This window comes from Zootermopsis nevadensis, unplaced genomic scaffold, assembly GCF_977971745.1.
Source record: "Zootermopsis nevadensis isolate Lab colony 2312 unplaced genomic scaffold, Znev_1.0 Znev_ptg000011l, whole genome shotgun sequence".
Lineage (NCBI taxonomy): Eukaryota > Metazoa > Arthropoda > Insecta > Blattodea > Termopsidae > Zootermopsis > Zootermopsis nevadensis.
The window spans coordinates 13,832,288-13,860,131 of record NW_028259143.1 but is presented as its reverse complement, the minus strand read 5'-3'; the positions used below and the strand labels follow the sequence as shown (position 1 = coordinate 13,860,131).

At 44.7% G+C, this 27,844-nt stretch overlaps 2 protein-coding genes and 2 non-coding genes across 14 annotated transcripts; all 4 read left to right on the top strand.

The window, feature by feature from the left end:
- Positions 1 to 87: 87 nt before the first annotated feature.
- Positions 88 to 11,112, top strand: LOC147874122 (uncharacterized). 2 transcript variants are annotated; one of them, XM_087347419.1, is made up of 3 exons: positions 89 to 555; positions 7,059 to 8,270; positions 8,381 to 11,112. In XM_087347419.1, exon 3 carries the CDS (start codon positions 9,949 to 9,951, stop codon positions 10,561 to 10,563), a length of 615 nt encoding a protein of 204 aa, XP_087203545.1. In that variant the 5' UTR covers positions 89 to 555; positions 7,059 to 8,270; positions 8,381 to 9,948; the 3' UTR covers positions 10,564 to 11,112. The 2 variants fall into 2 exon arrangements, with proteins under 2 accessions (XP_087203544.1, XP_087203545.1); XM_087347418.1 differs by having other exon boundaries at positions 88 to 555; positions 7,059 to 11,112.
- On the top strand, positions 7,402 to 7,594 carry LOC147874123 (U2 spliceosomal RNA). Its single transcript, XR_015534846.1, has one exon. It is a non-coding gene; the product is annotated as a U2 spliceosomal RNA (small nuclear RNA).
- Positions 11,113 to 11,419: 307 nt separating the features above from the next.
- LOC147874121 (U2 spliceosomal RNA) lies at positions 11,420 to 11,605 on the top strand. The gene has a single exon (XR_015534847.1). It is a non-coding gene; the product is annotated as a U2 spliceosomal RNA (small nuclear RNA).
- A 168-nt stretch (positions 11,606 to 11,773) lies between these two features.
- LOC110837721 (retrovirus-related Pol polyprotein from type-1 retrotransposable element R2) lies at positions 11,774 to 20,913 on the top strand. Of its 10 annotated transcripts, XR_015534811.1 has the most exons (4): positions 11,774 to 13,244; positions 13,363 to 13,529; positions 18,374 to 18,950; positions 20,015 to 20,913. XR_015534811.1 is itself a non-coding variant. In XM_087347420.1 (2 exons), exons 1-2 carry the CDS (start codon positions 13,175 to 13,177, stop codon positions 20,020 to 20,022), a joined length of 363 nt encoding a protein of 120 aa, XP_087203546.1. In that variant the 5' UTR covers positions 11,774 to 13,174; the 3' UTR covers positions 20,023 to 20,913. The 10 variants fall into 10 exon arrangements, 1 of the variants encoding a protein (XP_087203546.1); XR_015534815.1 differs by lacking the exon at positions 13,363 to 13,529 and having other exon boundaries at positions 18,675 to 18,950; XR_015534813.1 differs by lacking the exon at positions 13,363 to 13,529 and having other exon boundaries at positions 18,450 to 18,950.
- Positions 20,914 to 27,844: the final 6,931 nt, after the last annotated feature.

The window sequence follows — 27,844 nt, the reverse complement described above, 5'->3', positions numbered from 1 at the left end:
CTCCGCCCTTAGTTAGCTTTTTGGTTGGTTGGTTGGACTTGTTAAGTTTTGGTTCTTCAAATCGCGCACACACGTTCTGCTTGTACCTTTAAATTTCAGTACAAAGACAAGCAGCCGAATCTTCGCGCTGCCTCGCAATAAGTGCAATTGGTTGTACATCAGTGTGTCTCAAGACTCAATAAAAGTGGACATCTCGAAGATAAAGTCAGTGTCGTCTTCAGTTGCTCAAGCCCAGAGATTTGGCTTCCTTCGCGCAAATGCCGCTCCAACCATCGGCTTCCCCGTACATTCCCTGAGACTCGGAGGCCCTCGCTCACCGACAAACCCCGCACCAGATATGCTTTTACGTCTTATGTCTCAAGTTGTAACCGCACGCGAACAGGGCTCGCTACTGGGTTTGAACCCGCGGCTACTTCAGTTGAGCGACGTGTGCGGAAGTGGCGCGTACAACGTGGGACCCGAAGAAGCGGTGGAGCTGTGAACAAGTCGCTACAACTTTCGCAGCTACAGACGTTCGAACCGAGGACTACAATCTTCGACGACTTACCTATTCAGGTTAGTAAGAAACAACATGGCTTCTAGGGTGCTACGAAGTGAGAGGGCGTGCGGCGAAACCGAAGACGAACAATTAGTGGGGAATCCAGTAGCCGAGGTTGAGGAAGTATTAGTATGTAATACAACAGGGGAGAAAACGTAAGATCTGTAGGTTCAGTTGATGTGAATAGCAAGAAGGGGGGGGGGGGGCAGCAGATCAAAATGTGCAGACAAATCTAATAAACGTTATATGGCAGACTGTGCAGTAGACAGAGAAAACAGAAAACAGGACAAAGATGAAAGTGAAAGGATCAGGAAGGAAACTTTAGGGACATTGCAGGATAGTATTATCTGTTATCTGAAAAATTGAAGACCGAGATTAGTAAACTAAATGAAAGTATTAATAAGAGAATAGCAGATGCAAATAATAAATCAAAGCGAGCTGTAATCTCTCTGAAAAAGGACACTCAGCAACAAATTAACAGTATGAATGATAAAGTGGACCAAGTGAATGAAAGTATGAATGAAGAATTAAGAACGCAAGTGTCCGAAGCCAAGGCGAACCACGAAAGGTAGGATAGGAACTCAGGGCCGAATATGAGGAATATTCATAAGCAAATTTCGAGTCTTAAGGGGGGAGTGACGGAGGAAAAAATAAACCTGTTTCGGGAGCAAGTGAAGGCTGCTAGCAGGGACAGCGTAAAGAAATTAGGAGAATCTTCGAGCAGGTTAGACAAAATTCAGGAACAGGTAACTGCAGTGTGTCTCTTCTTCCTCTACTTCTTCTTGCAACATTCCTAACTTCTGTACTCGGCGAGCATAGAGCGAAGAATGTGGAACAAAAGAACGACTGTTTAGTCGTACGTGTGCGCATGCTCATGGACTGAACTGTCGTGTCGTTATGGGTCGTATGCTTCAGCCGACAACGACAGAACCGTCAGCCGACGATTAAGTCTTACGTGTGCGCTGGCCCTTGCTTGACAGGAATTCGTTTGAGGATTTCGAAGAGACGAGACGACGCTTTCTATTGAGAATATAGGCGCGCAAAAGTAATGCAAGTCCCCCTCAGAAGTGACTGTAATTGCTAGTACAGTCAGTGCTAAACCTATTGGAGACCACTTAGGTAGTCAGCATCCCCCGGCCGACAGGGCAGAAAGGAAAGTGATAGAATGAGATTAGAAAACGAAAGAAAAACTGAGGAAATTAGGAAACGGGAAGAAGGAGGAAAGGGAAGAACTCGAAAGAGAAGAAAGCAGGAAAGGAAGGAGAATAGAGAAAGACCAGATAAATTGCAAAATGACATTGCACAAATTCCAGAGCAGTTGTCGAAACAGTTCAGGTCCCAAATAGCGAGCAGGTTTTTACAAAAATGAAAGATGAAACCAGAAAGTTTAAGGAGTCTGTGGCTGCCCTGCGGCAAGGAATTGAGAGAATGAATGAGAAATTAGTTGATGTAACAGAGAGCATGAATGGGAATGTGAGTGAGAGGTTAACATCACACATGTCGGAGGCAGAAAGTACGTAATACTAGGACATGGTGGTTAGAGCAGTAGCTCAGTTCAGAGATCGTCTTCTACGCCTGTAGTTAATTTTGAAACCCGACAAGAGAGCGAGAGGATAACGAATGAATGTGATAGTAGGTTGAGCAACCTTTGTAGCGGTAGCGACCATGTGCCAGTTGTGTCAGTCACTATTGGCAACGCTGACGGTGAGGCGCACAGACCGCGTGAACTTGACGAGCTAACCCATCATCAATGCCCCAGCCACGTTTTGAACGACATTGTGTTGCCAAAATTATTCGATTGTCACAAACAAAACGTAGTGCAATTCTTGGTGGAGCTGGATGATTACTATCGTTTAAATTCCGTCCCAGAATCATTGAAGTTACAGGTCGCGGTAAAGGCGATAGTGGTTGACCGCAGTGTACGAGGTCTCGACAGACTCTGACCACACTTTCGACCCCGGCGGAGGGCAGAGGCCGGACAATGATCAAAACAACGGCCGAAATCATTCGGAAACGACCGCAGGATGATGTAGAGGGCCAAACATTATCCGGTTATGAGGGTAGGCACCCACGTTCAACACTGAGTCTGAGGCTAAGAGATGAAAAATTGGGAGTGCCTGACGTGAATCGTGCAAGTGAAAATTTTAATTTGGAGTTTGGAGGAGACGCAGATAACGTCACTGTATATTACATTAATAAGGGAAATCTTCAAGGTTGTCCTCACGTAAAGATAAAGATAGGAAGTAGAGAAAAAGTTGTTCTGATTGACAGCAGAACAGAAGTAGGCGTGATGTCTGAGAGAGAGAGAGAGAGAGAGAGAGAGAGAGAGAGAGAGAGAGAGGCTTAAAGTTCCTGTTTATTCTTAGCAAATTGTGTGTTGTCATTGGCATGGCAATCAAGGTCAAGAGCAAGCTTGGCTTGAATTCGGATTAGGGCGTGACCTATTTGAGCTGGACTTCATGACAGCGCCACAGTTGACGACAGAAGCAATATCGGGAGCAAATTTTTAGGTTGAGTACCAGGTGATAATGGATTTTGCTAATAGAAGTTTTTCAATGAAGAAAGAGGGTATTGTAACCAGACACAAATTCTTTGTCAATACGATGGCAGGGGGAGGACGGTATCGAACCCGAACAACTTAGCAGATTTTCCTCAGTCGCTGCAAACATTAGATCAAGACCGATCTCAACCTGGCGTGAGTGTTAAAGGCCCTGACGTTCGGGATTCTGATATTCCCGAGAGCCGAGGCGACCAGAGGCGACGTAGTAGTGAAGTTTGTCATGAATCGTATGATGAGCAGGTGGAGGTACAGTCCACAGACCAGAAGAAAAGCCCTACTAGGAATGCGATATACGCGCATGCGCAAGATTTCGCGGTGAGTGACGACGACCCATCCTAAAAGCATTCGTTCCACAACCACTGAACGAACAACAGACAACAGGCTTTCATGTGTTCTGATGTGTATAGCTTTAGGGTGGCCACACACGCTCCGGCTTGCCGGAAGGCCTGCCTTCCAAGTTAAAGTCGGAAGGTAAGCCTCAAACCTCTGAGAGTCCACCACACACGTACAGACTTTGTGTCAGGTTTGTGCTCAGTCTTTTTATTCTTCAGTCGGTGCTACAAAATGTTCAGTGAAGACGATGCCATTTTTAATCGGTCTTGCTGTTACTTTGATGTTGAAAAATAAAAGAAAGTTGAAACGTTCTAAGTGGGTCAGAAGTTGGTTAGATGGATCAAAACATTCTCACGTAAATTTGTTGAATGAAACTCGATTAGAGCCGACGGACTGGCGTAACTACCTGCGAATGGATGAGGACACATTTGGAACTGTTAAACTTAGGATTTGAAGTTCTCGGTGGCTGGTTGAGATGACTAAATGCTACAAGCCTTGCCTTTACCCTCGTCTCTGCCCACACACGTTGCGACTTGTAAACATTCAGTAAGTCTCGAGGCAAAAAGTCAAACGACTGCAGATTTATCGGGGGCTCAGTTTCCGGCGAAATTCAACACACACACGCTCCGGTTTGCCTTCAGAGACGTAAGCCTTCCGGTAAGCCGTAGAGTGTGTGGCCACCCTTAAGATTGCCTCACACTGGCACAGTGATTTAATCTATAATATTATGACAACCCCCACAGAAGACATTACAGGTGGACTCACTACACGCTACTCTTAACTGCTCGATGTTTTCAGTTTGTGTGTAGTAGTGTAAAACTCTGGCGTGTCACACTTCCCACCTATAGCAGTGATATTCAACCTTTTTTGTTCGCGTACCCCCAGATATAATTTCTCTTCAACATTGTACCCCCAAAGTATAATTTGTATAATTCAAGTTATACATAGTATATAATCTACATCCAAAATAAATTAAATAAATTACATCCAAAATAATGTATTAAATAATAAGATTTTAAAAAAGGAAAATCAAGCTATTAAACAACAAATACATTATTGTCTATCATACAAAAATTAATAAAGGAACGAAGGTATTTTAGCAAAGCAAAATAATATGTTTAAATATTTTATCAATTATTAATTAATGCGGTTCAGACCTGTTATTGAGATGATTGAGCTTGTTTCTGCCGCCCAGATAAGAATTACATTAAGGAGAGAGCGAAAAAAAATGGCTCTCCCAAATCGAATGTCCTTACGTCCTCTTCTCCTGTGGCTAACCCTAAATTTTGCCCTGATTATTCAGTGTTTATCATAAAACAATATATATATTTTGTTAAATTTCACGTACCCCCGGGGGTACGCGTACCCCAGGTTGAATACCACTGCTCTAGTCCACTTTATAGTAAACATTCCTCCTGCACCGCCCCAGGAACGACTTCCCACCGCAGGGCTTTTCTCCTGGTCTGTGGACAATAAACCCTTTGTTGCTTGGAGTTCGTCGTGAAGACGTAAATGTTGAAGATAGTGGGGCGTGGTTCCCCGACACTTTAAATATTAGTAGGAATTACGAGAATCCTGAGGAAGGATCAGATGCTGTAGTCCAGCATCATAATTGAGATGAGACTTCGAGGGATGGCTCGGCGCTTCAGGAACACGACCGCGGTTCGGATACAGAGCAGGGCGATGCTAGATTTGTTTCGGTCCAGGAACTGCTGTAGGTCTGTGTGAGGACGAAAGGGAGAGGTAGTTTAGGATGCTGGTAAAGTACAAGAATTCTTTTACTACACAACCGGGAAAGTGTTCACTGAAGAAGTACTACGATTTGTTGACAAATTAAAGATGACATACATTGTTGTAAGAGAAACCATAAACGGAGTCTTTGCTTACGAATGACGATTGAGAGGCGGTGACGATCTTAGGATGATGGTACTTTTTTGGTTAAATAAATGCTTTTCTTTGTCGCCATCGCGCGAACTATTTTCGCTTTCCCTGTTATGAGTGGCTTCGCTGGTTCAATCGGTGAACTCCTTGTAAATTAAGGTCACAGAGCATAGTACGTAAGTTGTAGAGATTGTGTGTGTGGTTTGTCAATGGATGAGTCCGCACGAATTCTATGATGTAATTGCCGAGGGTCTAGCAAAAGACAGGTAAACGTTGAAGGAGATCAGTCAGGTGGATAAACTCATTCAAAGGTCAGATGGAGCGTCTTTTGAGACGTGTGTGGGTAAGCCAACCCTACGAAGTGTGACATATGAGTGCACCCGAACTGACTAGGACGAGGACTGTACCAGAAGTGAGTGCTCGGATGCAAGAGTAGAGCTGGTTACCGTACTCATATCCTGAACATGTCGCAAGGCGAAATTGGTAAACTTAACAAACGACTCCAAACATGCAGACGTCGATTGAAGGTATCAAACACCATGTCACGTGTATTCCTAGATGTTGTATACCTCTAATTGAAATTAATCAATTAAGTAAGAGGTTTAATTTAAGTTCATCCTGTAGGCGGATGACGCCAAAATTCTAGTACATGAATGGAGAAGATTTATGACTTTGGTCTAATGGTAACTTGTTACAGCGTTAGAGTAACTATGGATGTTATGTAGATTTAAAGTTTCTTGCTGAATTGTTATAGACTCAAATGTTACGCGTGTGACCACGTTCAAAATTTGTAGCCAAATGCCAAACCAACGCGCTGATGGAAGCGGCATGTCCCTGGTTCGAAACATTCAAACATTACATGCAACTCTTGCGTCTAATTGGTTCTTTAAAATTGCCTCATTGACACTCCTTAAAATGCACATTCCGGTGAGTGACAATGAACCTTTATGTCCAAACTGACTTTTGGCATACTGAAACCATAAATGTCAGAGTGTGACACATGGGGCTACACCCAAGTCACGATAAATTATTACCCATTAATGTCAAAACCAAAACTTCCAGGCCTCGAAGGTCCTCGCACATCTGTGTCTTAAACGCTTGGGTAGATGCCACGAATTGGAAGTATCTGTCCCAGTACAACACTCCAAACACCACACAAAGTTACAATTTTGAAAAGGAAACTAAAATAACTTCAGGTTAATGAATAATAATAAATTAAACAGTATGATTAAGTTTACATCAGCGGAAGATGTAATTTGGACTGTTACACTACACTTCTTAAATGTGACTATTTTTAGCAATGCCTTCTATGATGTTACCCAATCTCCCGCTGCGTGATTAGGTATTTAGTGCAGACAGATGAGATGATTAGATTAAGTGGACAACAGAGTGTAGGGGAATTTCGCCGTTTTTACAACTCCCTCAATATACATAAAAGAAGGAAGTTACAATGGAATGGGTTTGCACCTCTGACGAGGGCACCAAGAAAAATGTGCAACTTCTGGAACTTCGAAAATAAGAGTCTAGTTATTAAGTTATTAAACGACGCTCTGTGATGAAGTAGGTGACGAGGTAGAGAGGCACTCTGTAGGTACTGAGGAAAACCGCTGAAGAGCTGAGTAATGATAGCCAACCTCCGATCGTTATCACTGTACTGACCTGCTAAATGACTGTGCTTACGATGGCAGAATAAGTACATGTATTCGCGTAATAAGTATGAGAATGAAGTTTATTTTTTCCTTTCAGAATTAGTTGTACCATCTGTTGTTGAGCCTTGGAGTTCTGTTGTCGCGAGGCGGAGCTGGTGTGCGACAGAGAGAGAGACAGAAGTACATGAATCCCTACTAGATGGCAGAACGGGTGAAAGTGTATACTAGGATTAAGAACATTTACATAATTGATAGAAATAAGAAATTATTGAGTCGTACCCCTCTGACAAACGGTACAGTAGGCCCTTGCCTTGCGTTCCGTAACGTCAAAATGACGGATGACAGCAAAAATGTTTTTGAAGTTACAAGTATATCTTGCAGTACCCACGGACGCCATGCGTCAGATAATGTATTTCAGCGTCGCGACGCCTGATTAGGGCATCGCTTCTCGGCCTTTTGGCTAAGATCAAAGTGTAGTATCTGTTCTTATCAGCTTAATATCTGATACGTCCTGCATCGCAGGACCAGAATATTAAACTGATTTTTGGAAAATGACGGAGTGCTAGGAGCTTGCTCCACCTCTGTCACGGGTTGGCCCGGTATTGCAGTACCTCCGGGATCGGCCCACCATAAACTACTCATTATTAGGTTTATATTTATCTGTCATTATCGTTAATCAACGTTACTGTACTTTACGGGGATTCTCTTTTCCGCTAATTGCATATGGGACGTATAGTAATTACGTGTACACGTAATAAAGCTCATTAACCCCGTATTCAGCGCGTGTTACAACCGTTTACCAACGGGCCGTGGAGTTTCTTGAACTATTTTTGTTTTGCGATGTTTCTCCCGCTACATGGTGAAAATTCTAACTGGTTAGTATGGTAATCAAATGTACACGTAATAAAGCCCTGTAACTCGTGATTAAACTCATAATAAGATATCATTTAGGTATTACAACAGTTTTGACGTTTCTTGGTGTTCGTTGAAATATTTTCGTTTTACGGGCGCAGGGGTTACTCGTTCTCCTATCAGCTTAATATCTGATACGTCTTGCATCGCAGCACCAGAATATTAAACATATGAAATAGTTGTTTCACTGACACAAGTGACTGAATGTTATTTTCTGAGTGCCCGACGTCGTCACTCCACTCCACATAATCAAGAGGGCGACACCTCAGCCTCCACATCAGTACATTCAAGGACAGACGAGGATATAGAAACACCGTTTACCAACGGGTTTCTTGAACTATTTTTGTTTTACGTGCGCTGCGATGTTTCTTCCGCTACATGGTGAAAATTCTAACTGGTCAGTATGGTAATCAAATGTACACGTAATAAAACCCTGTAACTCGTAATTAAACGCATTATAAGATATCAATTAGGTATTACAATAGTTTTAACGTTTCGTGCCAATAGGAACGGCCACCTAGGGAGCCGACCACCGAAGGCGTAGGCGTGGAGGACGCTCCATCGCCAGACCTGACAAAGGCAGCGGGAGTGGACCGCGCTCCTCGACAACATCCAGAGCGCTGCCGAGCTGGACAAAGCGCTCCTCCGGCTTGAGGAAGAGATGAAGAATGCCGGTCAGGTCGCGGCTCCGTCAGCCGACTGCTCGCCATCGCCCGCCGGGGCCCAACCCGACGTCCCGCAGGCGACGGCGTCACGGATACGATGCAGAGGCCGCCTCCCGCATCCAAAAACTCTACCGTGGATGCCCGCCCCGTGCCTTCCAGGAGATAACAGAGGTTGAATTCCCCTTCTGCCAGATCCCGACTGAGGACCTGCATGCGCACTTCTCCCGCATTCACCGCCGGAGGCCACCAAGCTACAGAAGCTCTGCCCATGGAAGTGCCGCGCTAGAAACCCGTCTGGAAGAAGTTCGACGCTGGCGGCCACATCCTTGCGGCCATCTTCAACTGTGTGACGCGACTGGCCCACATTCCGCGGGCTTGGACTACCTCGAGAACCATTCTACTATATAAAAAGGGAGATAAGAGCGACATCTGCAATTGGCGGCCGATCGCCCTGAGCAACACCAGCGCATCGGTGCTGGCGGAGCGACCCGCAACTAGCGTATCAGCCCTGGCCCGAAGGGGTTCATGCCGGTGGACGGATGTGCGGAGCACAACTTCGTCCTCCAGTCGGTCGTCATAGATGCGCGCCAAAACCGCAAACAGTGCTGCATCGTGTGGCTCGATCTAACCAACGCATTTCATTCGGTGCCGCACGGGACCATCTTCGCCGCGCTCAATGGGCAGGTCTGGATGACGAAGCGGTAGAAGTCGAAGACTGTACGCCGACAACACCACGAACATCCGCAGCAGCACTGGCTACACACCGGCGGTCGACGTCGGGGCAGGGGTAAGACAGGGATGCCCGCTGAGCCCCATCGTTTTCAACCTGGCCTTCGAGCCCATCCTTCGTGTCCTGTCCAACCTACGCACTGGATATCAGCTGCACCAGGAAGCGGTCCACTCACTCGCGTACGCGGACGACTTGGCACTCGTCGCCCGGACTCCCGTCGACCTGCAGCGGCTCCTCGACGTGGCCGGAGTGGTGGCCGACTGGGCGGGGCTGCGGTTCAACGCCCGTAAGTGCGCCACCCTCCACATCGATGGTAGGAAGAAAGAGGCGGTCCCATCCACCTTCCGCATCCAGGGGGAAACGCCTGAGGTCCTGGCCGAGCCCGACCTGTACCAGTATCTTGGGGTCCCGACAGGGTACCACGTTGCCCGATCGGCGGAGGAGGCCATAGCGGAGATGAGGCCAACATCACGAAGGTGGACGCTTCACTCCTCGCCCCGTGGCAGAAGTTTGACGCCATCAACACTTTCGTCTTGCCCTGCCTCTCCTTCCATCTGAGAAACGGGGTGGTGAAGAAGAAGGCGCTCGCGGACCTGGACAAGCACCTCAAGGTTGTGGGGAAAAGGTGGCTGAACCTCCCGCAACGCGCGGGAGCCGAACCCCTCTACCTCAGCCACCAAATGGGAGGAGTCAACCTCCTTCCCACGAGTCTCCTCGCTGAGGTGAGCCAGCTAGTCCACGGCTTCCGCCTGCTGCGGTCGACCACGCTGCGGCCGCTCTGTGGCGCGATGCTGCGGGCCGTGGTGGGGCGGCGCGTGCGCCGTGCCGTGCAGCCATGCTACCTTGTGGACTACCTCAACGGCCGCCTGGACGGAGACTTCGCCAATGAAAGTGTCGAGGTCACCAACGTCTGGACGCGCCTTCGAACCACCACCAGGCGCATCAGGCCGAAGATGGACGTGGGGAGGGCCCTCGACGCCGACCTACAGCCGCAGCTGCAGCTCAACACCTCTGCCCTGCGAGCAAAGGATGCGGAGACCGCGTTGACACATGCCATCAGGGGCTATTTCCGACAGCGCCTGCTCAACAAACCAGATCAGGGCAAGGTCTACGCGGTGACAATTGCCTCGACGCCGCCAAACCATTTTATGCGGAGCGGAGTGGCGGTTCGTGCACCGAGCCCGCCTCGACTGTGTGGCACTGAACGGGTCCCGCCGCTGAGGGAACGGGGTGAAGACCTGCCGCAGGTGTGGGTACGAGAACGAGACCCTGCCGCACGTCTTGAACCACTGTAGGCCGCACTTCGCCACCATCACCCGCCGTCACAACGCGGTCCTTGGTCGGCTTGTCAAGGCGCTCAAGCCTTCGAGCGGGACCGCGGTCCGCGTGAACCAGACAGTGCCAGGCTTCAACGACGGTCTTCGGCCCGACCTCCTTATCTTCAATGAGGCGGAGAAGACCGCCGCGATTATCGATGTGGCTACGCCGTTTGAAAATCGGTACGCCGCATTTGAAGCCGCACGGAATGGCAAGAGGGTCAAATACGACCACATTGCGAGCCACCTGCGTCAGCAGGGCTACGATGTGGTCGTAGATGCCTTCCTTGTTGGGGCGCTGGGTGGATGGGACCCAGGGAATGAGCAGCTTATCAGTCAGCTGCGCCTTGGGCGCCGCTACTGCCATCTGATGCGGCGCCTAATGTGCACGGACGCTATCCGCTGGAGTAGGGACATCTATGTCGAGCATGTAACAGGGGTCAGACAATACGCCGAAAGCCGAGTCGACCCTGACGGTGCGCACGATGTGGATGTGCACTTCTCTGTCGGGGAGCTGTAAACCCCCCCCCCCCCCCCCTTGTTCTGTGACTACTATGCAGTGCCAGTGACATATTGTGTGCTCCAAACTGTAAGTGTTTATGAACCACGGAGGTGAGACCGCAAGTCTCCCCCTCGGTGTGTTAGTGGCATATTGCGTACTCCAAGTAGTCAGTACTCGTGTAACAGGGAGGAGGGACTACAAGTCTCCCCCTCGTGCGCAATGTCCGTGTGACTGCACCAAAGTATGAATGGAAATATGAGAGCCCTCAAGAGTGTGTAGAGGAAGGTGGAGATATGTACCACCTAATTGATGTCTGATATTACCAATTATTGTATTTCTTTTAAGCATTTTCTAAATAAAGTTAATCTGTTCTTATCAGCTTAATATCTGATACGTCCTGCATCGCAGGACCAGAATATTAAACTGATTTTTGGAAAATGACGGAGTGCTAGGAGCTTGCTCCACCTCTGTCACGGGTTGGCCCGGTATTGCAGTACCTCCGGGATCGGCTTACCTTAAACTACTCACTATTAGCTTTATGTTTATCTGTCATTATCGATTATCAACGATTTGTGATAATTCTCGAAGTACTATTGCTGTACTTTGCGGGGAATCTCTTTTCCGCTAATTGCAGATGGGACGTATAGTAATTACGTGTGCATGTAATAAAGCCGTGTATAAAATAACTCGTAATTAACCACTGTATGAGATAATGTGAGGTAATTAATTACCGGAAAATATAAGAGTAGTTTGTATGCTGGGTCCGCCAGTAAGAAAGAAGGAAGCAAGACAAAACTTTGAAGTCAGAACTAGTCAATGCCAAAGACAATAACAAACCTGCAATAATCAGTTTTTCTGTGTCATTTGAAAATAGATGAAATGCATCCGCTGAAGAACATGAAAAGGTAATCATTTGCTTCCGGGATTGACTTCTACAATGCCCTTCGGCTTCGTTCGCACCAGGGAGTCGATATTTAAAATCAGAGAGCAAGAGATCAGAAATCTAAGAGACGGTAAATGTGACAAGTTCCTAGGGTTGCCGGTTCGATTCCAGATCACGAGGCTGGTGACTCGCCTGTGCCGTGGCAGATCGGGCGGAAGTACCAGCTGTGCCCGCAGCGGAAACGCCAGACAGCTTGTGTCAACAAAGGTGGGCTTATGCTGAGTTCCAGGTAAGTGGAGAGGCGACGTAATCAAAGTCGCGTAAGGGGAAGGTCTCTTGCCGCTTCCTAACCCTCCCTCATCAGGTGTCATTTCGTATCACTGTTCTTCTTTTTAAAAAAAGAATGAAATAGCAATTATATTATTCTTTGCAGCGATAACGGTTTGGAGTGTCATTTTCGTAAGAATTTATTACAGAAATAGTGTTCCATGTTACAGTTATACATTCTGCTTAAGTTCTTTCTGTACAAACGATTTGGGGTGGGTGCATATCTATTGGAACAGCCAGTTGACGGACTACCCATGAGGAAAACATTCTTTCAAGAGTTCTGTGACTTGTAACAGTAATTTTTTTGAAGTCACAGTTATCAAGTAAGAGTTTATTTATTCACGAGGCCTGGTGACTGGTGTGTGTAGTATAAAGTTACATTATATTTTGATGTAGTAGGCAGAGACCATTACAGTAATAGAGAAGGTACCAGAATGATTGCACAAGTTTGCAGGACAGACAGTAACATTGCTTCTGTATTTTTAAGAATGAGAGGAAGGGGAGTGGAGTTTGTTTTGACCACCTCTCATTACTGGGACGCCCGGTAGATCAGCTGGACCTAGCCGGATTTTTATCCGGGGAGAATGAGGGCGATTTAAGGCGAAACACCAACGCCATCTCGAGTGCATGGACGAATGCGAGAAAAGAAGTGGAGTGGGCATTCGAAAACTCATTGACCTTCGATGGTAAAACCCTGCACGACAAACACAGGCAGAAATTGCTTACCTCACTCATACTAACCCAAATGAATTCTTCCAATCAGCGGCTGAATCTACTGCCGCTGATTGGAAGGAGTTAACAATCAACGCAACAGTGACAAAAGCTGCAGAAGATGTGGTTATGAAAGGGAGACCCTGCCACACGTCATCAACCACTGCATGAGATACTCTGATCTGATGACCAGAAGACATGACGCAGTGGTAAGCAGGGTCAGGAAAGCAGCTGAGGGTAAGTTCACGATTATCACTGAAAATGAGGCAGTACAGGGACATCTGAGGCCAGTTTTGATCATTGCGAAGGACAATAAGGCAATGATCATTGACATCACAATCCCGTTCGAGAACAGGATGGAAGCCATCAAGGAGGCTAGGACCAGGAAAATAGAGAAATATCAGGATCTAGCGAGGGCCCTGAGTGGGCGAGTTGAAGATGTTAAAGTTGATGCAATCGTTCTTGGTTCGTTGGGATCCTGGGACCCCGAGAACGATAAGGTTATGAAGACGATGTCCTCGCGTAAGTATATGAACCTATTTAAGAAACTTTGTGTGTCGGACGTGATTCGTTACTCCAGGTACATATACGTTGAGCACATTACAGGTGTGACAGCCTGTTCTGAGTTCAATTCCGGACAGGCTACCTGAGATGAACACGAAATGGCCTTTAGGTTGTAAATCCGGGTGTGTTCTATGAGGACTGGCGTCTGGCAAGGGACAAGCTTTTGACAATAGGAACCGCAGTGGAATTTCCACTGAGGTGGCAGAATGTGTAATCCTTACCACAAGCCAGAGGTACGTTGGTGCACCTGGAACAAGAATGGTCAGAAAGGGAAATGGATTGTGGGAAGTAACGGGTTTTTATGGAGGTGTGTCACTCTCGCGTCAACAGGTAGCAAGGGAGTTGGGTTTTCGGCACGGACCTGATAATTACAGACTTAGAACATTTTTGGTTACTCTCACTACTCATACCACACAATTACGCCCACAAATACAACTAACATGTTGAAACAATAAATACAATTTCCTGATCAGCCTCTCTCGTGAACTTGTCAAGTCGCACCCATTCGGTCTTACATAACTTGCGCGTTCTGTTCCTGCGCACAGCCTGACGTAAGCCTTCAGGGCCTTCTCCTGCAAACTCTCACACGGCGGCATTTGATCGGTTTCTTTTATCAGGAATTTCTTAAATAAGTCAGGCATCGGCTTATCGCGCATAAGCTCTGTGTGGAGTCTGATACCGAGCCGTTTAGCCAATCTTCAATTTTACTCAGAAACTCCGGCCATTTTTTGTGGTTTTGGTGGCAGTAGATGCGACAGAACTTCCCCATTTCCTTCAGACAACGCTACCTGGGGTTTGCGTGCGGGTGTCGAACAGGTGAAAATCTGACATCAATGCCTAACTCTGCTAACCTCTTGCGCCAAGTCAGGCTTGAAAATTGAATCCCATTGTCACTCAACACGATCTGAGGTTTTATAACCTGTCAATTTATTCAGCAAGGCCCTCGTGGTTGCTGACCGCAAAGGGTATAATTTTACAAATTTCGAAAACTCATCCAAAAGCACCAAAATGTATCGGACACTCCTTTATCCTGGAACTTGGGCAGGTTCGTGCACTTAAGCTTCGATACTTTTCAGGGAAACATTTACAGTTACATATTTTGTTGTTTTGAATTGCTGACTGATGAATGCCTTCTGTCTGGTGGATTAGCTTGTGGTCAGGGTGGCGGGAGAAGGGACATGAACCCATCGTTGGAATGCAGTGGAAGTGTTTAGTTATTCTTTCTTTTGAACTCCACTGGTGCTCTTTTATCAGCTAGCATTCGGTCAGCAGAAATATGAGGTCCTCTCAAGGATACTGGGATGCATTCAACATCACACAATTTTTTTAAAACCAACTTCTAAAACTTTATTGAAACTTTAATAATATACAGCGACACTGATCTTGACCACTAATTGGCCGTTAGTGACGTGGCGTGGGTGTGGTGGGAACCAAAACACCTCCACTGAAATTCCCACCAGGCTGAGCAGCCAGTCCTTTGTTCTTTGTAGAAATTCAAGTATTTAAACTAACTTCCTTCAAACATTTTCGGCTACAAACACTTCACTGAGCTACGAAATTGCAGATACAGTTTTAACTGCACCAGAACTGCGCTTGAATTTGAGTTCAATCTTTGTTACCGGAACCGGGGTTTTTCTTTTTGCGACGGGGAAGGAAAAATTGGTTGAATAAGTTTAGAAAATTTCATTGAGGCTGGGGTGTAATGTGCAAGCATGGGAATGGGTTTCAAAAGATTATTGTTGTTATTTGGATGAGTATTTCTCCAGTGTGTTTTATATTAGGAATCAAGCAGAGCTCTCAGAATGCGTACGAAAAAATAATGTACAAAATTATGCACTGCTCGTCATCGCTTGATGACCAACTGACTGGTACATCGCTATCAAATGGCTAATCAGATTGATCAGTTCCTTCATGTTTATTGTTTAAAATGTCCAGCATGTCAGTGGTTTCGATGAAATGATCTGGACAGAAATCTTGATTGTCCAACATCTGCACAAGAAGGTCACTCATCTGCTGCTCTTCAAACGTGTTGTGTGGCCTGGCTGTAATATTGCGTCCTTCATAGACTTGCATTGCAAGTCGCAAAACGTTGACAGCGTTCCACATTGCATTGCAAGATCTGGTAATCACAATGTCCCGAAATCACCTCCTCTACTATGAGCAAACAACAATTGTTAGTTAAGCTTCTAGTTTCTAGACCAGTGGTATTCAACCTGGGGTAATCGCACCCCCGGGGGTACGCGAAGACATCTTAGGGGGTACGTGAAATTTAAATATATATATTACTTTATGATAAACACTGAATAATTAGTAATTTAATTTATTTAATATATTTTAGAAGTACATTATATACTATGTATAACTTGAATTATACACCAACAACTTTGGGTGTACAAAGTTGAAGAGAAATTGTATCTGGGGATACGCGAACAAAAAAAGTTTGAATACCACTGCTTTAGACGAGCAAAATTTCAGGTGAGTTTTCGACATGATCAACATGATCGCGTAGCTGCGGTTGGGGTGTTTGACCCTCTGACACACATCGCAGCGGGATATCAGCCTCCGGACCTTCCTGCTTCGACTTTTTACATGAAAAGTGTTGGCAATTTGGGCCATGCATTTTTCTGTTCCTAAATGCCCGAAACACATTTGTACGAATCTTATCACTTGGGTTTCTAATTCGGTTGGCAAGACTGGTCTCCGGTAAGGGTAGTTCTCATTATCGAAACAGGTACCTCCCGTCCGACCGCTCGGGTGAAGTCTCACCTTTTCTACTTTCTTTTGTATCTTAGGGTCCCTTGCCTAATATGCAATTCGTAATCCTGCAATTGCATTACCCACCTAGCGATCCTGCTAGAGGTTAAAGCACATCTGCTCAGGAACGTCAACGCCTTGTTGTCAGTACACAAGTGGACTTCGTGACCGTATAAGTAAATCCTAAACTTCTCCAGGGCTTAGTCTATTGCCAATAGCCCATGTTCTGCCACCGAAAAACGTTGCTCGGTCCGGCTTAACGCTCGATTCCGTGAATATTATGTGCGTCTCCCCCTGCCTGTTGGTCTGCATCAACACTGCACCTATGGCTTTAATGCTCGCGTCCGTGTGTATTGAATATGGCAAAATATCGTCTGAGTGCACTAACTGTACGCTGTCCGCGAATTTAGCTCGGAGCACCCCAAATGCCTTCCAACTCCTTTCTTAAGGAACTGCAGCAATGGGGCTACGTAGCTTGCGTAATTTACTATGAATCTGTGGTGACAGTTACAGACACGTAAGAATTGGCGTAACTGCTTCTGATTTCTAGGTGCTGGGTAGCTTAAGATAGCTTTAATCCGCCGCGGATCAGGAGCTACTTCGCCGTTACTAATTACGTGGCCAAGAAAAGAAATCTCCATTCTACAGAAATTGCACTTTCCTGCGTTTATAGCAAATCCAGCTGCGGTTAATCTACCAATCACAGTATCGAGGTGCTCGAGATGCGATTCGAAGGTTGGTTAATGTATCGTTACGTCATTGACATAACAAAGGGCATACTCACAGGTTCCAGAGCCGAGGGTTAAATTCAATGCTCTAATAAAGGCGGCGAGTAAGTTCTTGAATCCGTACGGGGTTCTGCAGAATTCGTACACTTCAAATTCAAACAGGAAGGCGGTATACTTCCGCGACACTGGTGCCAGTTCTACTTGTAGAAAGGCTGATGAGAGATCAATCGTGCTAATGTAACGCGATCCGTGGAAGCGCTGTACTCGAGTCCTGTCTGGCGTCATCCATTTGTTAATGCGCCTGGCGTCTACGCAAATACGTGGTGCCTTTCCTTCGCGTAAAACAATAGTTAAAATATTTAGATAGCTAGAATGTGACAACTCCAGTATTCCATCCTTGTGCATCATTCTGCTCTGACCGACTGTTTCCCACTTTAGGTTCTGGGTTCGTGACTTCGAATCTATACTGCATGAGTTTGCATTTTCCTGGAAGGAAACAGACCTTGCATCGCTAATTTCAGGATGCGAACCGTGACTGTATTTCTGAAGCGCCGAACTACTCACTAGCATTGCGATGCTGGGCTACAGCATGCGATCCATCCCCGGGATCTCCAAAATTCCTATAACAACAATACGTCAGGGTACACTACCCTATAATTCTTAATACAAACATCGTCGCGGAAAGCTTCATCGATAAAAGGGGCTCTCTCCCCCTGCCCACCACATACTTCTTTGTTTACTCTTACGTCGTCGTAGCTCAGGTCCACTCGGCATCACGGAAATTCAGGATTCGGTACATTGATACTCTTTATATCAACGCCTGGATTAAACAGGTCTAGACAATCTGGGTTCGATGTAGGTCTGCTGTCATGTCCTCCCCCTGCCATCGCTCCGTAAGAGAAGCGGTGTCTCTTCGCCAAATCTCCGTGTCTCGTCACGAAACTACAATTTGAAAGTCCAAAACGACGTTAAACTCGCTCAGGAAGTCTGCACCCAAGATGGCGTCCGTCGCTACCTGCGGTGCTACCATAAAATATAATTCGAACTGATCATCTCCTAATTTGAATTCGATCCAAGCTTGCTTCTTAATTTTCTCAGACTTCGAGAGCCACGCAGAGGAAAACACACAATTTGTAACTGGAATGTAAAGAAACTTTAGTCCCCTTTCCAAAAATCAATTAAACAATTCTTCGGACATTACACTGACCTCTGCTCCACTGTCAATTAATGCTATAATTTCTTTATCTCCAATTGCCAACTCCACATGTGGACACCCGGGAAGGTTCACGTCATTTATGAAATACGCAGTAACATTTGCAGGGTCTTCAACAAAACTTTCATCACAATCTGCACATCTGTGATTATCGCCAGGCACTACCTCTCTCTCGCTTTCTAGCCTCTGACTCAGCACTGGACCTGGGTTTCCACCCTCACGTTCGGACAATGCCGTGCGATAGAAGTTGAGCCACTTGTATCAGGGGACATGAGACACCGACGCATCCGTCCACATTGTATGTTAAGATGTCGGAAGTTGTTGACCTGTGCATTTAGCTGAAAAGAAATCGAAGCGCGAAACGAGAGTGTGGGTAAGAAAGTTTTTATTGTACTCTCAAACCTGCAGATGTCAGATGGATCATTTTGCAACTTCACCAGAATGACGACAACTGATTTCGAGGTACTGTTGCAAATGGTTGGGAGTTCAATTGCGAAGACTAACACAAAATTTCGAGATTCAGTGAAACCAGAGACAAGATTAGTCATAACCTTGAGATTTTTGGCTTCTGGGGATCCCTATACATCTCTGATGTATACATTTAAAGTCTCGAAGCAACTCATCAGTGAAATAGTGCCAGAAGTGTGCCGATGTTTGAATGAAGCACTCTCTGATTATATAAAGGTGAGTTATTTTTAGGCCTAATTATTACTATTAGTTGAATCAGTGTCTTTTGGATCAGTGGAGGGCAAAGCGACCTGTGTCGCACATTGAGACCAATGGTGCCGCATGACAGGTTGACTTGCACTAAACACAAAACAGAGCCTACAGGGTTGCAATATTTACGTCCTTACGTTTTCTGACTGAACGTTTTCGTTTTTTTAAAGAAATAAATATTACATTGTAATAAGTTCGGTGTAAAGTACTTTTACAGGAAAGGTGCTATTATTTCTTTTTATTATTCACTGTGTAACATTATTTAACAATAACATGAATTTTAAACATATTGAACCAAACATTTCCTCAGAAATATTCACTAGTGGTGGTGTAATTATTCACAATAATTATTGCAATACAGGACACATTAAAGCAAAATGATCCTATGGATTCCGGTATACATACTTAATTAAATAATTGCAGCTAATAATATTACTACTTATGTTAATAAAAAAATAAATGCAGTTAAATTGCACATAATTATGTTTTAAACAAAGTCTGAACAGAAAAATTATGTGTTATCATATATTTCAGTGCGTCTAAATCGTTAGTGGTGTTTTCCTGATTTTGCTGCAAAAGTTGACTTGATTGTGGTGTTCCTATGTTTGAACAGTATGACTGCGATGAATTGCTTGAATCGTATGCTGACTGGTTAAAGTATCCATAATTTGGTGTTCGATTAAATTTCCTCATTAGACCTTGAAGTAACGTATTATTTATATGTTATTTTACCACAGCTACGACTTCCTCATCTTTGATTTTTCGTAATTCTGCTGCAACATATTCACCATAAATCGTAAATCCATCTCTGTCACGATATTTATCATGCAACGACGCCATTATCTCATATGCTTTTGATAATTTCTCATCTCGGTTTGTATCTTCCGTTTTTTTTTTCTGGGCGGTGGTTTGACTGGACGACATATTTTCACTTTCTTCTACATCATTCTGTAGGGGTATAGCTTCATCGTCATCGTCCCCATCAGCAACCTAGAATAAAAATTTTGTCATGTATTTACCTTATTTTTCAGTTACCTGAAACAGAGGAAGGTTGGCGAGAGTTAGCACACGACCAGGTGCGTAGGTGCGATAGATGGGAAACATATTAATTCAAGCGCCACACAACAGTGGAAGCATGTACTACAATTATAAAGGTCTATTTAGTATTGTTTTGATGGCTATTTTGGACGCTGACTACAGAGTACTTTACGCAAATTGTGGTGATAAAGGAAGAGTTTCCGATGGTGGTGTTTTTCAAAATACAACATTTTGCCACAAGTTACAAAATGGACAGCTTTCTATACCAGGGCCAGAGCCAATAATAAATGAACAATATGTATTACCATATGTGCTTGTGGCGTTTCCATTAACTGAAAATATAATGAAGCCATTTGCCGGAACACATGAACAAGGCAGTATTACAAGAGTTTACAATTATAGGTTATCAAGAGCACGAAGATTGGTTGAAAATGTTTTTGGAATTATTTGCTCAGTATTTCGTATTTTTCAAAAACCTATACTGTTTCATCCCGACAAGGCTTGTAATGACTTGTTTATATGTGCATAATTTCCTTAGACGTAAGAAAGAATCAAGAGTCAAAATATGGATACTGAAGATGTGAATTCTAACTCCGCTACTCAAGGTTCCTGGTGGCGCGAAATACAAAATTTTCGGGGAATCCGGGACCTGGATAGGGTAGCGAGAAGATCTACTGTAGCCGCTGCAGAAGCTAGAAAGTAGTTTGCTGATTATTTTTTGAGTCCCTTAGGTAGTGTACCTTGGCATACTTTTGTATGATGTATGATATAATGTAATGTGTATGATTATATATTATGATGTAAGTACACTGGTGTAAGCAAACTACGGAATTTCACAATAACACAGTGCAGATATCTAATTTAAAATTTGCAATAAAATAATTAAATTGTACTCACTTTATTTATTCCACCTGAACATCAATAATAAAAATAAATGTTGGTAGGCAAATCAAGCTGGAACATACACTTCATCAGCTCCTGCACCACTCTTCATAGAATTTTGAATCTTCTTTCTTTCGCGCATAAACTGTTATCGAATGTTGTGCATTTTCGCTTTGATGATGTTTCGTGGTGTTCCCATTTCTTCCGCGATGCTGTTCCGAGCATCTGTCTTTTTATTCCGATTTTTATAATCGGCATGTTGCCCGTTCCATAGACATTGATTTCCATGGTATAATTCAATCAGTTTTAAAACACGATCGTTCGACCACTGTACATTCGTTGCTGGTCCCGTGACACGTCCACACTGCACGCAAGCTATTGCAACACTCGAGACGTTCTTTGATGTTCTTTGATGTTCCTTCGTGTTGCCTCCTCTCAACCGATAAGCGGGCACATGATATTTGTTGCGGAACGCACTGCGACTTGTCGAGGCACATCAAGCGACTTTTTGCCCTAGTGCGTCCTACCCTCGTTTTCCGAATTGTTCCTGTTGGCGTCCCTAACCCCGCCCTGCCTTGATTCAGCACTAGGGCCAAAGGCGGGAGCTCGTGGATTCAAACTCGGTTCACCTCGCTGTCCTTGGCTAGGCCCATGCACGTACGCACTTGCTCCCCGGCGTGAAAAACATGGTTCACGGCGCTCGTAGTTCTCGTCTCCTCGGAAACACTGGTTGGTCGGAAAATGTACACCCCTCACGTAATGGTTGTTACGTTTGCTCTGCCACCATCATATCGGTTCTGACCAGATGAATGACCTTGGTTGGGCCTGTTCTGAGGTGGACCTGGGTTCTGCCCCCCTCTACTTGAATCTGTCTGCTCCGTTGTTTCTAACTTATTTAGGGTCAACCCATCTTGTATCGTTCGTACACCAGCCGACAAAAGAGCCCTTCGGACACAAAGCGGGAAGTGCCCCACTACTCCGTCGACTAATTCCAGCTCGGACAACTTAGGCGATAAATTGACGGCCAATACCGAATACTTTAAGAAGTGTGACGACATTCTTTCATTCGAATTTCTGTCGAAACGATCCTGATTCAACTGGCTAATAACTTGTGATTGAATTTGAAGGCCCCACAACAACTCAGTGAACGCTCTCTTGAACTGGTCATAATTAGTCAAATCTTCGTACACTGCAGTGAACCACTGCTTCGAATACGAATCGCAGATTCCTTTCATCGCTATAGGCAATTTAAGCGTTTCAGGCACGCGTTTCAAGCGGTAGTAATCGTCTAATTCGGCCAAAAATTGCACATAACATTCATTCAATTGGTCAATCTCATCATTTACAAATTCGGTTACCTGAAAAATCCTCTCATTCACACCCTCAATTTGTTGCTGGGTATCTCGTCGAAGGGCTTTCACGGATTCGGATAATTTGCCGCACTCCTTGTCCATCCTTGCAAGAGCTCGTTCGTTTAAAATGTTCTGATAACTTCTCTGAAATTTGGGTAATGTCATTTTCCAATTTATCTAGTCTTTCTCTATCTTCCTTCCTCTCCTGCTCTCTATTCTACTCATCCTGTTTTCAACTCTTTTGAGTTCTTCCCTTTCCTCCTTCTCCTGTTTCCTAATTTCCTCAGTTTTTCTTTCGTTTTCTAATCTGTCCTGTTTGTCTCTTTTCCTTTCTGCCCCGTTTTCTTGCTTTCCTGACCTTATATTTATTTCCTCCCTGAATTATCCTCAGTTGAGCTATCGGAAAACATTGGTTGGGCGGCAGGTAGTTCGTGAATTTCACTTTCACTCAACCCCTCACAGTCTCGCTGCTTCTCGGTCACTGACCTTGTGCTGTTCCTCAAGTCGTGGGCAGCCTCCAACTCCACGTGTCGCTTACGTAGTTGGTTATTATAGCGTTCCGCCTCGTCCTATGTTTCGGTTGTCCCCTTGTATGTCTTCGACCTGGTAGGAAGGACGGGGAAGTTCTAGGAAAACCCAGTGCTCATTGTTATAGCCGTGTGCAGGTATACGACGAAATTTAAAGTTTTTTGTGGCTTGCTGTGCTAAGTGACAAAGACGACCGGCAAATATATTCTTCGTGCAACTAGGTGCCGATATCTTTACGGAGAATTTATGCGTAAATTGGTGCTTGCCTTAGCCCAGACTCACGAGTCGCCACTGATGTAGATATAACGTTACTAATTATTTTAAATTCTTTTCACAAGTTAAACCATTCAATCAAATCTATATTCTTAATGAGGTAAAGAAACAATTACCCCACTCACACGTGCATGTACAAGTACTTCACCATCAGCCCCAGGGGTGTCAACTTTAACTCACTGTCTGGACCGCGGGTCATATCATAAGTGTCTCTCCCACAGAGCCCCTGAGTTTTCCTCACTCACTCACAGCCTAATGCGTATTGGACGTTCAGGGGTGGCCACGATTTAGTTGCCTTTGTTCTATGCATCTGAGTACAAACACCTTTCACATTCTCACAAATACTCTGCCCTATTTAGTCGCCACGGCTGTATGCAAATTGTCCCTAAGACCAGCTATTCACGTTCTGAGGAAATACCCTAAAATAGGCCACGACTATTTTCTTTCAAGCCATTTCTATTGCAAGTCACACTGCATCAACACATCCATATTCCTCATCGGTGCACTGGAGTCGATAAAGGTTCGTTAAATATTACCCCATCATCTGAAGCAGCAACTGAGGAAGACCTCAACAGAGACGATCAGTCTCCAACCCCAAAACCGAATTACTTTTTATTTGAATATGAAACACGATGTGTAGGAAATTGACTGTCTTCTTGGATGTTGCGCAGTGGAGTCTGACAGACGTTTATCGACGTTTGAGAGATATCTGCTGGCTCCATCATCATGTCATCCCCTGAAACGTCAGCAATCGTCTACCACAGCGCAAAATCGCAGAAGATAATCGACTTCACACTCGACTGACCTTGACATTTCTCGATTTCAGCATCACCGACGCGGAGTTTGTTTAAAGACCGAGAGAATTTGAGGCGATGAAATCGTCGTTCACTTTAAGCCTTCACGCGTCATCTACGTGGCTTACGACTTGGTTGTCTCAAAACCCTAAAATGGCTGCTTAAGTGTATTCTTATTCATTAATGAGAAGACAGATGTAATGTGAACCCCCGTTTGGGGACTGCCGGAACTCGTCACTGAAACCGAACTATCCCAGGCCGGGAGGTGGTACGATTGTAGGAATGGCGACAGCGGTTAAGCCAAAACACCAAAAAAATGCACCCCCGTTTGGGCAACAAAGAATATTTAATAAAAATTATATAAATATAGAAATAAAGAAAACCAAGAGACACAATTAGGTCAAGTCTCCCAGGGCTGAGTGCTCGGTTGGGTATGTGAGTAAACACGTATAAAACTAGACTCCCCGAACAGCTCGAGTCGTTTCCCTCAGGACAGACACACACAAACTGTCCTGCCCTGCTGTCCCATCAGGGCCTCGAAGCCAGAGGCTCCAAAGAACGTCGAGAGGGGAGATAGGCCACTTCGAGCCATGAGGCATGACTCAAATGCTAATACTTCTGATTGCTGCAACAGTGTTATTCGATGCGGGGTGTGGAGGGGGACTAACTAACTAACTAACTAGATGGCTTACGGAACCCTAAGGTTCATCACCGAATTAACTAAAGCCCTCCACCGGACCCTTTCCTGGGCCAACAAAATCTAGTCTCCTTCGACTCCTATCTCCCATAGATTCCCCCTGAAATTATCCTCCCATCTATGTCTAGGTCTCCCCAGCTGTCTCTTCCCCTTAGGCTTCCCAACCAATATCCGGTGCACACCTCTTGTCCCATCCATGCGAGCTACATGTTCCACCCATCTCATTCTTCTCGACTTAATCACTTTGAAAATATTAGGGGGGAGTACAGATTTTTAAGCTCATCATTATGCAGTTTTCTCCACGCCCCATCGCCTTCTCTCTTAGGCCCAAATATCCTCCTCAAACGCCTGCAATCTGTGTTCCTCCCTCAGCGTGAGAGACCATGTTTTGCACTCATACAAATTTAGGAGTAGGACACAATCCTTATGTGAAATGCGTGCAATTAAGAATCACCCGCCCATATATTATCTATTGCAGGAGGTGTCAGGCAATTAATCTGCATTTATTCTACATATTAATATGTCATGACACGTAATTAATTTAATTGCCTGGCGTGTGAAGGCATCAAGACAAACTCTTTGAGCAACTTCAGGTTCTAAAGCAGGAAACAATTGAAAAGGCGATGTTAAAGTTGGAGAAGCAGCAACTCTTAGCTGTAAGAGACTGTAGACAGTAATGGAATTACTGTAATTTCATCAAAACTTTATTTGTTTAATTATGATAAATGAGCAGACACAATGCGGCATTATGACGCCATTTGCAATGACCACTCATTATTACCATCAGCAAATCGGTCATAGTGTCTAATGAACAGAAAGTCTCCAGATCTTTGTAGAGGGAACGAAGTGCAACACATATTATCGTTATTATGAAGTTTTTCCATCCAGACCTTCTAAGAAACATAAAACTCTAACACTTAAGTAAATTTAAAATGAATACAGAGAGGTATTTCTTCTTCTTCTTCTATGGCTCTCCTGTCCGTATTCGGTCCATGGCCTCCTCAATTCTCCTCTTCCGTTCGGTCCGTCTGTCCGAGGCTTTGATTGAGGTTTCGAAACATCTTTACGGCGCAAGGTTGTTAGCCTTGTGATCATCCCCCAACCTGGAGGACCAGGGTACCTAACTTAGTCTGACCTCTCCCCCTCGACCAATCTGGCTAGGGAGGTCCTTCCAGTAGCTCTTGGGGTCACAAGGTACTCGAGCCCCACCACCACGACAAGGTGCAGGTACCATTAAGTGGGGAGAGATATATTTACTATATAACAATATTAATATAAAAATACCTGTTAACGTAGAGCTTTTGAGAGGTAACCCACAGTAATTCTGACCAGCAAGTGATTAGTCAGGAACAAAAATTACTGGACGTGTTGCCCACTTAAGTACGTATATGGCGCCTTTTGTGTCAGCAAGCGTTGTTTATTATGGCAAGTGTTCACTGTGCATTCGTCTTATGTATTAAATCGCATGTTCCTGAGTATCAGCTGCAGTTTCTTTTCAGTTATTCGAACCCAATTGTCTACCTCTGCCTCAGCACTATCACTTTGCTACTTATGATTGGCGTGACTCTCGCCCCTTTTAACCTTCCTCAATACCAAGATGTAACTATTCCTTCTAAAGAATGATCCCCTTAACATTTGTTTTGTTTCCAGGATTTCCACTCATTTCCGTTCAATTCCTGGGAAGACCGAAGTATGTTACCTCAACTACAGTAATTTGCTGACAGTTTAGATTGATGGAAAATTGTAAAGGAACTGTTTCTGAATGTTTTGCGTCTTACTCTGAAGGATGCAGCCAATGAAGAATGGAGTTCAAACTGCGTTAGTTTTCTTACGTATTTTGGAAGAACTTAAAAATGATAAAAATGGGCAAATATGTATCATTTATCAAAAATGTTTATGCTCGTGTGTATGTTTCACTGGCAAATAACAAAACATCATTTATTGCATAGATTCAAATAAACTATTAATATTATAAGGTGAATTACAAAGGCACAATATTGAAAACTGGAGCCGAGATATCACTCGCCACATCGCGAACTCAACACTACGATCCATTAGGCATCAGGACTGGAGCTATGCAAGAGCAAGCCTGCAATACCAATAACCAAGGTCAAAAATTAGCAAGTAAATTCAGATATAGTGGAACTTTATTAATATTGACTTTAAAAGATAAACAACGATGTCTTATTAAGACATGATTATGAAAGTGTATTTTTGTTTAAAATGCAGGCTAGGCCTTGTATTTTTGTGTTACAATTTTACTTCTTGGGAGCTTAAGATGACGCCGTGCACGACGTATTTCATAAATCGTATTGTCGATGTGTGGGACCTAGTGCGGCCGTCCCGCAGAAAGGATGGCCCGGCATGTAAAAACAGACGAAAGTGTTAGCGACAAAGTTGAGTATCACACGTGTGAAATAGGGCAGAGGGCCATAAATAAAACTTAAAACGTAGCATCGCGCTGTTTGCGGTTTATTTGCTTAGTCAAAAGAAGATAAACCATTACTAAAGTTTTGTGAAATTCCAGTGTCGATTTAGCGCCCCGCTCGCCCGTGCGTGATGTCGGCCATGTTTCTTGCAGTCAGCTACCAAATGGTGAGTGATGGGTAGCGGTCGGTAAGTCCACACACCCTTTTCGCGTAACGCATGAGATTGAATGGAATAGCACGAAAATCCATGCAGCTTTTGGACGGCGAAGAAATAAGCTGAAAGGAAGCCCTGTTGTCGAAGTTGGTGTCCGTAAGAATATCGAAGGAGCAATTTCCAAGATGAACTCATGCCAACTGTTGGCGTTGTCAAACATTTTATTTTGAGGAATGAAATTTGGTTACAACTCATGTTTGTATAATCTGTGGTTACATCTGTCGCTAGGCCTGGTGACCACGATGTAGTTCAGGATTACCTATAGGTATTTGTTTCTGGCCCAGGAAGGGGAATAAGACAAACATCCAAAATGAAGATGGCTGTCTTCTGTGTTGTTGCTATTCTGTTTCCTTCTCTGCTTCGTAATCTCATAAATGCTCAATAACCATGCGCTGCTTCGTTAACCACCCCGTTCACCTGACCTGACGCCATGTGATTTCTTCTCATGGGGGTACGTTAAGGACCAGGTCTTTGTACCGCCTCTGGCACGAGATCTGCCTCAGCTGTGAAGACGAATCATCGCTGTCATCTCACAAATCAGCCGTGGCATGCTGCAGCGGGTGTGGGCGGATATGGATTGTCGGCTTAACGTCTGCCGCGTCACAAAGAGCGGACACATAAAGCATTTATGAGGTATCTTATTTTATTATAAAA

Coding starts and splice junctions, on each gene's coding strand:
- LOC110837721 (XM_087347420.1), top strand. CDS start 13,175: ATGAGATACTCTGATCTGATGACCAGAAGACATGACGCAGTGGTAAGC.
- LOC147874122 (XM_087347418.1), top strand. CDS start 9,949: ATGGGAGGAGTCAACCTCCTTCCCACGAGTCTCCTCGCTGAGGTGAGC.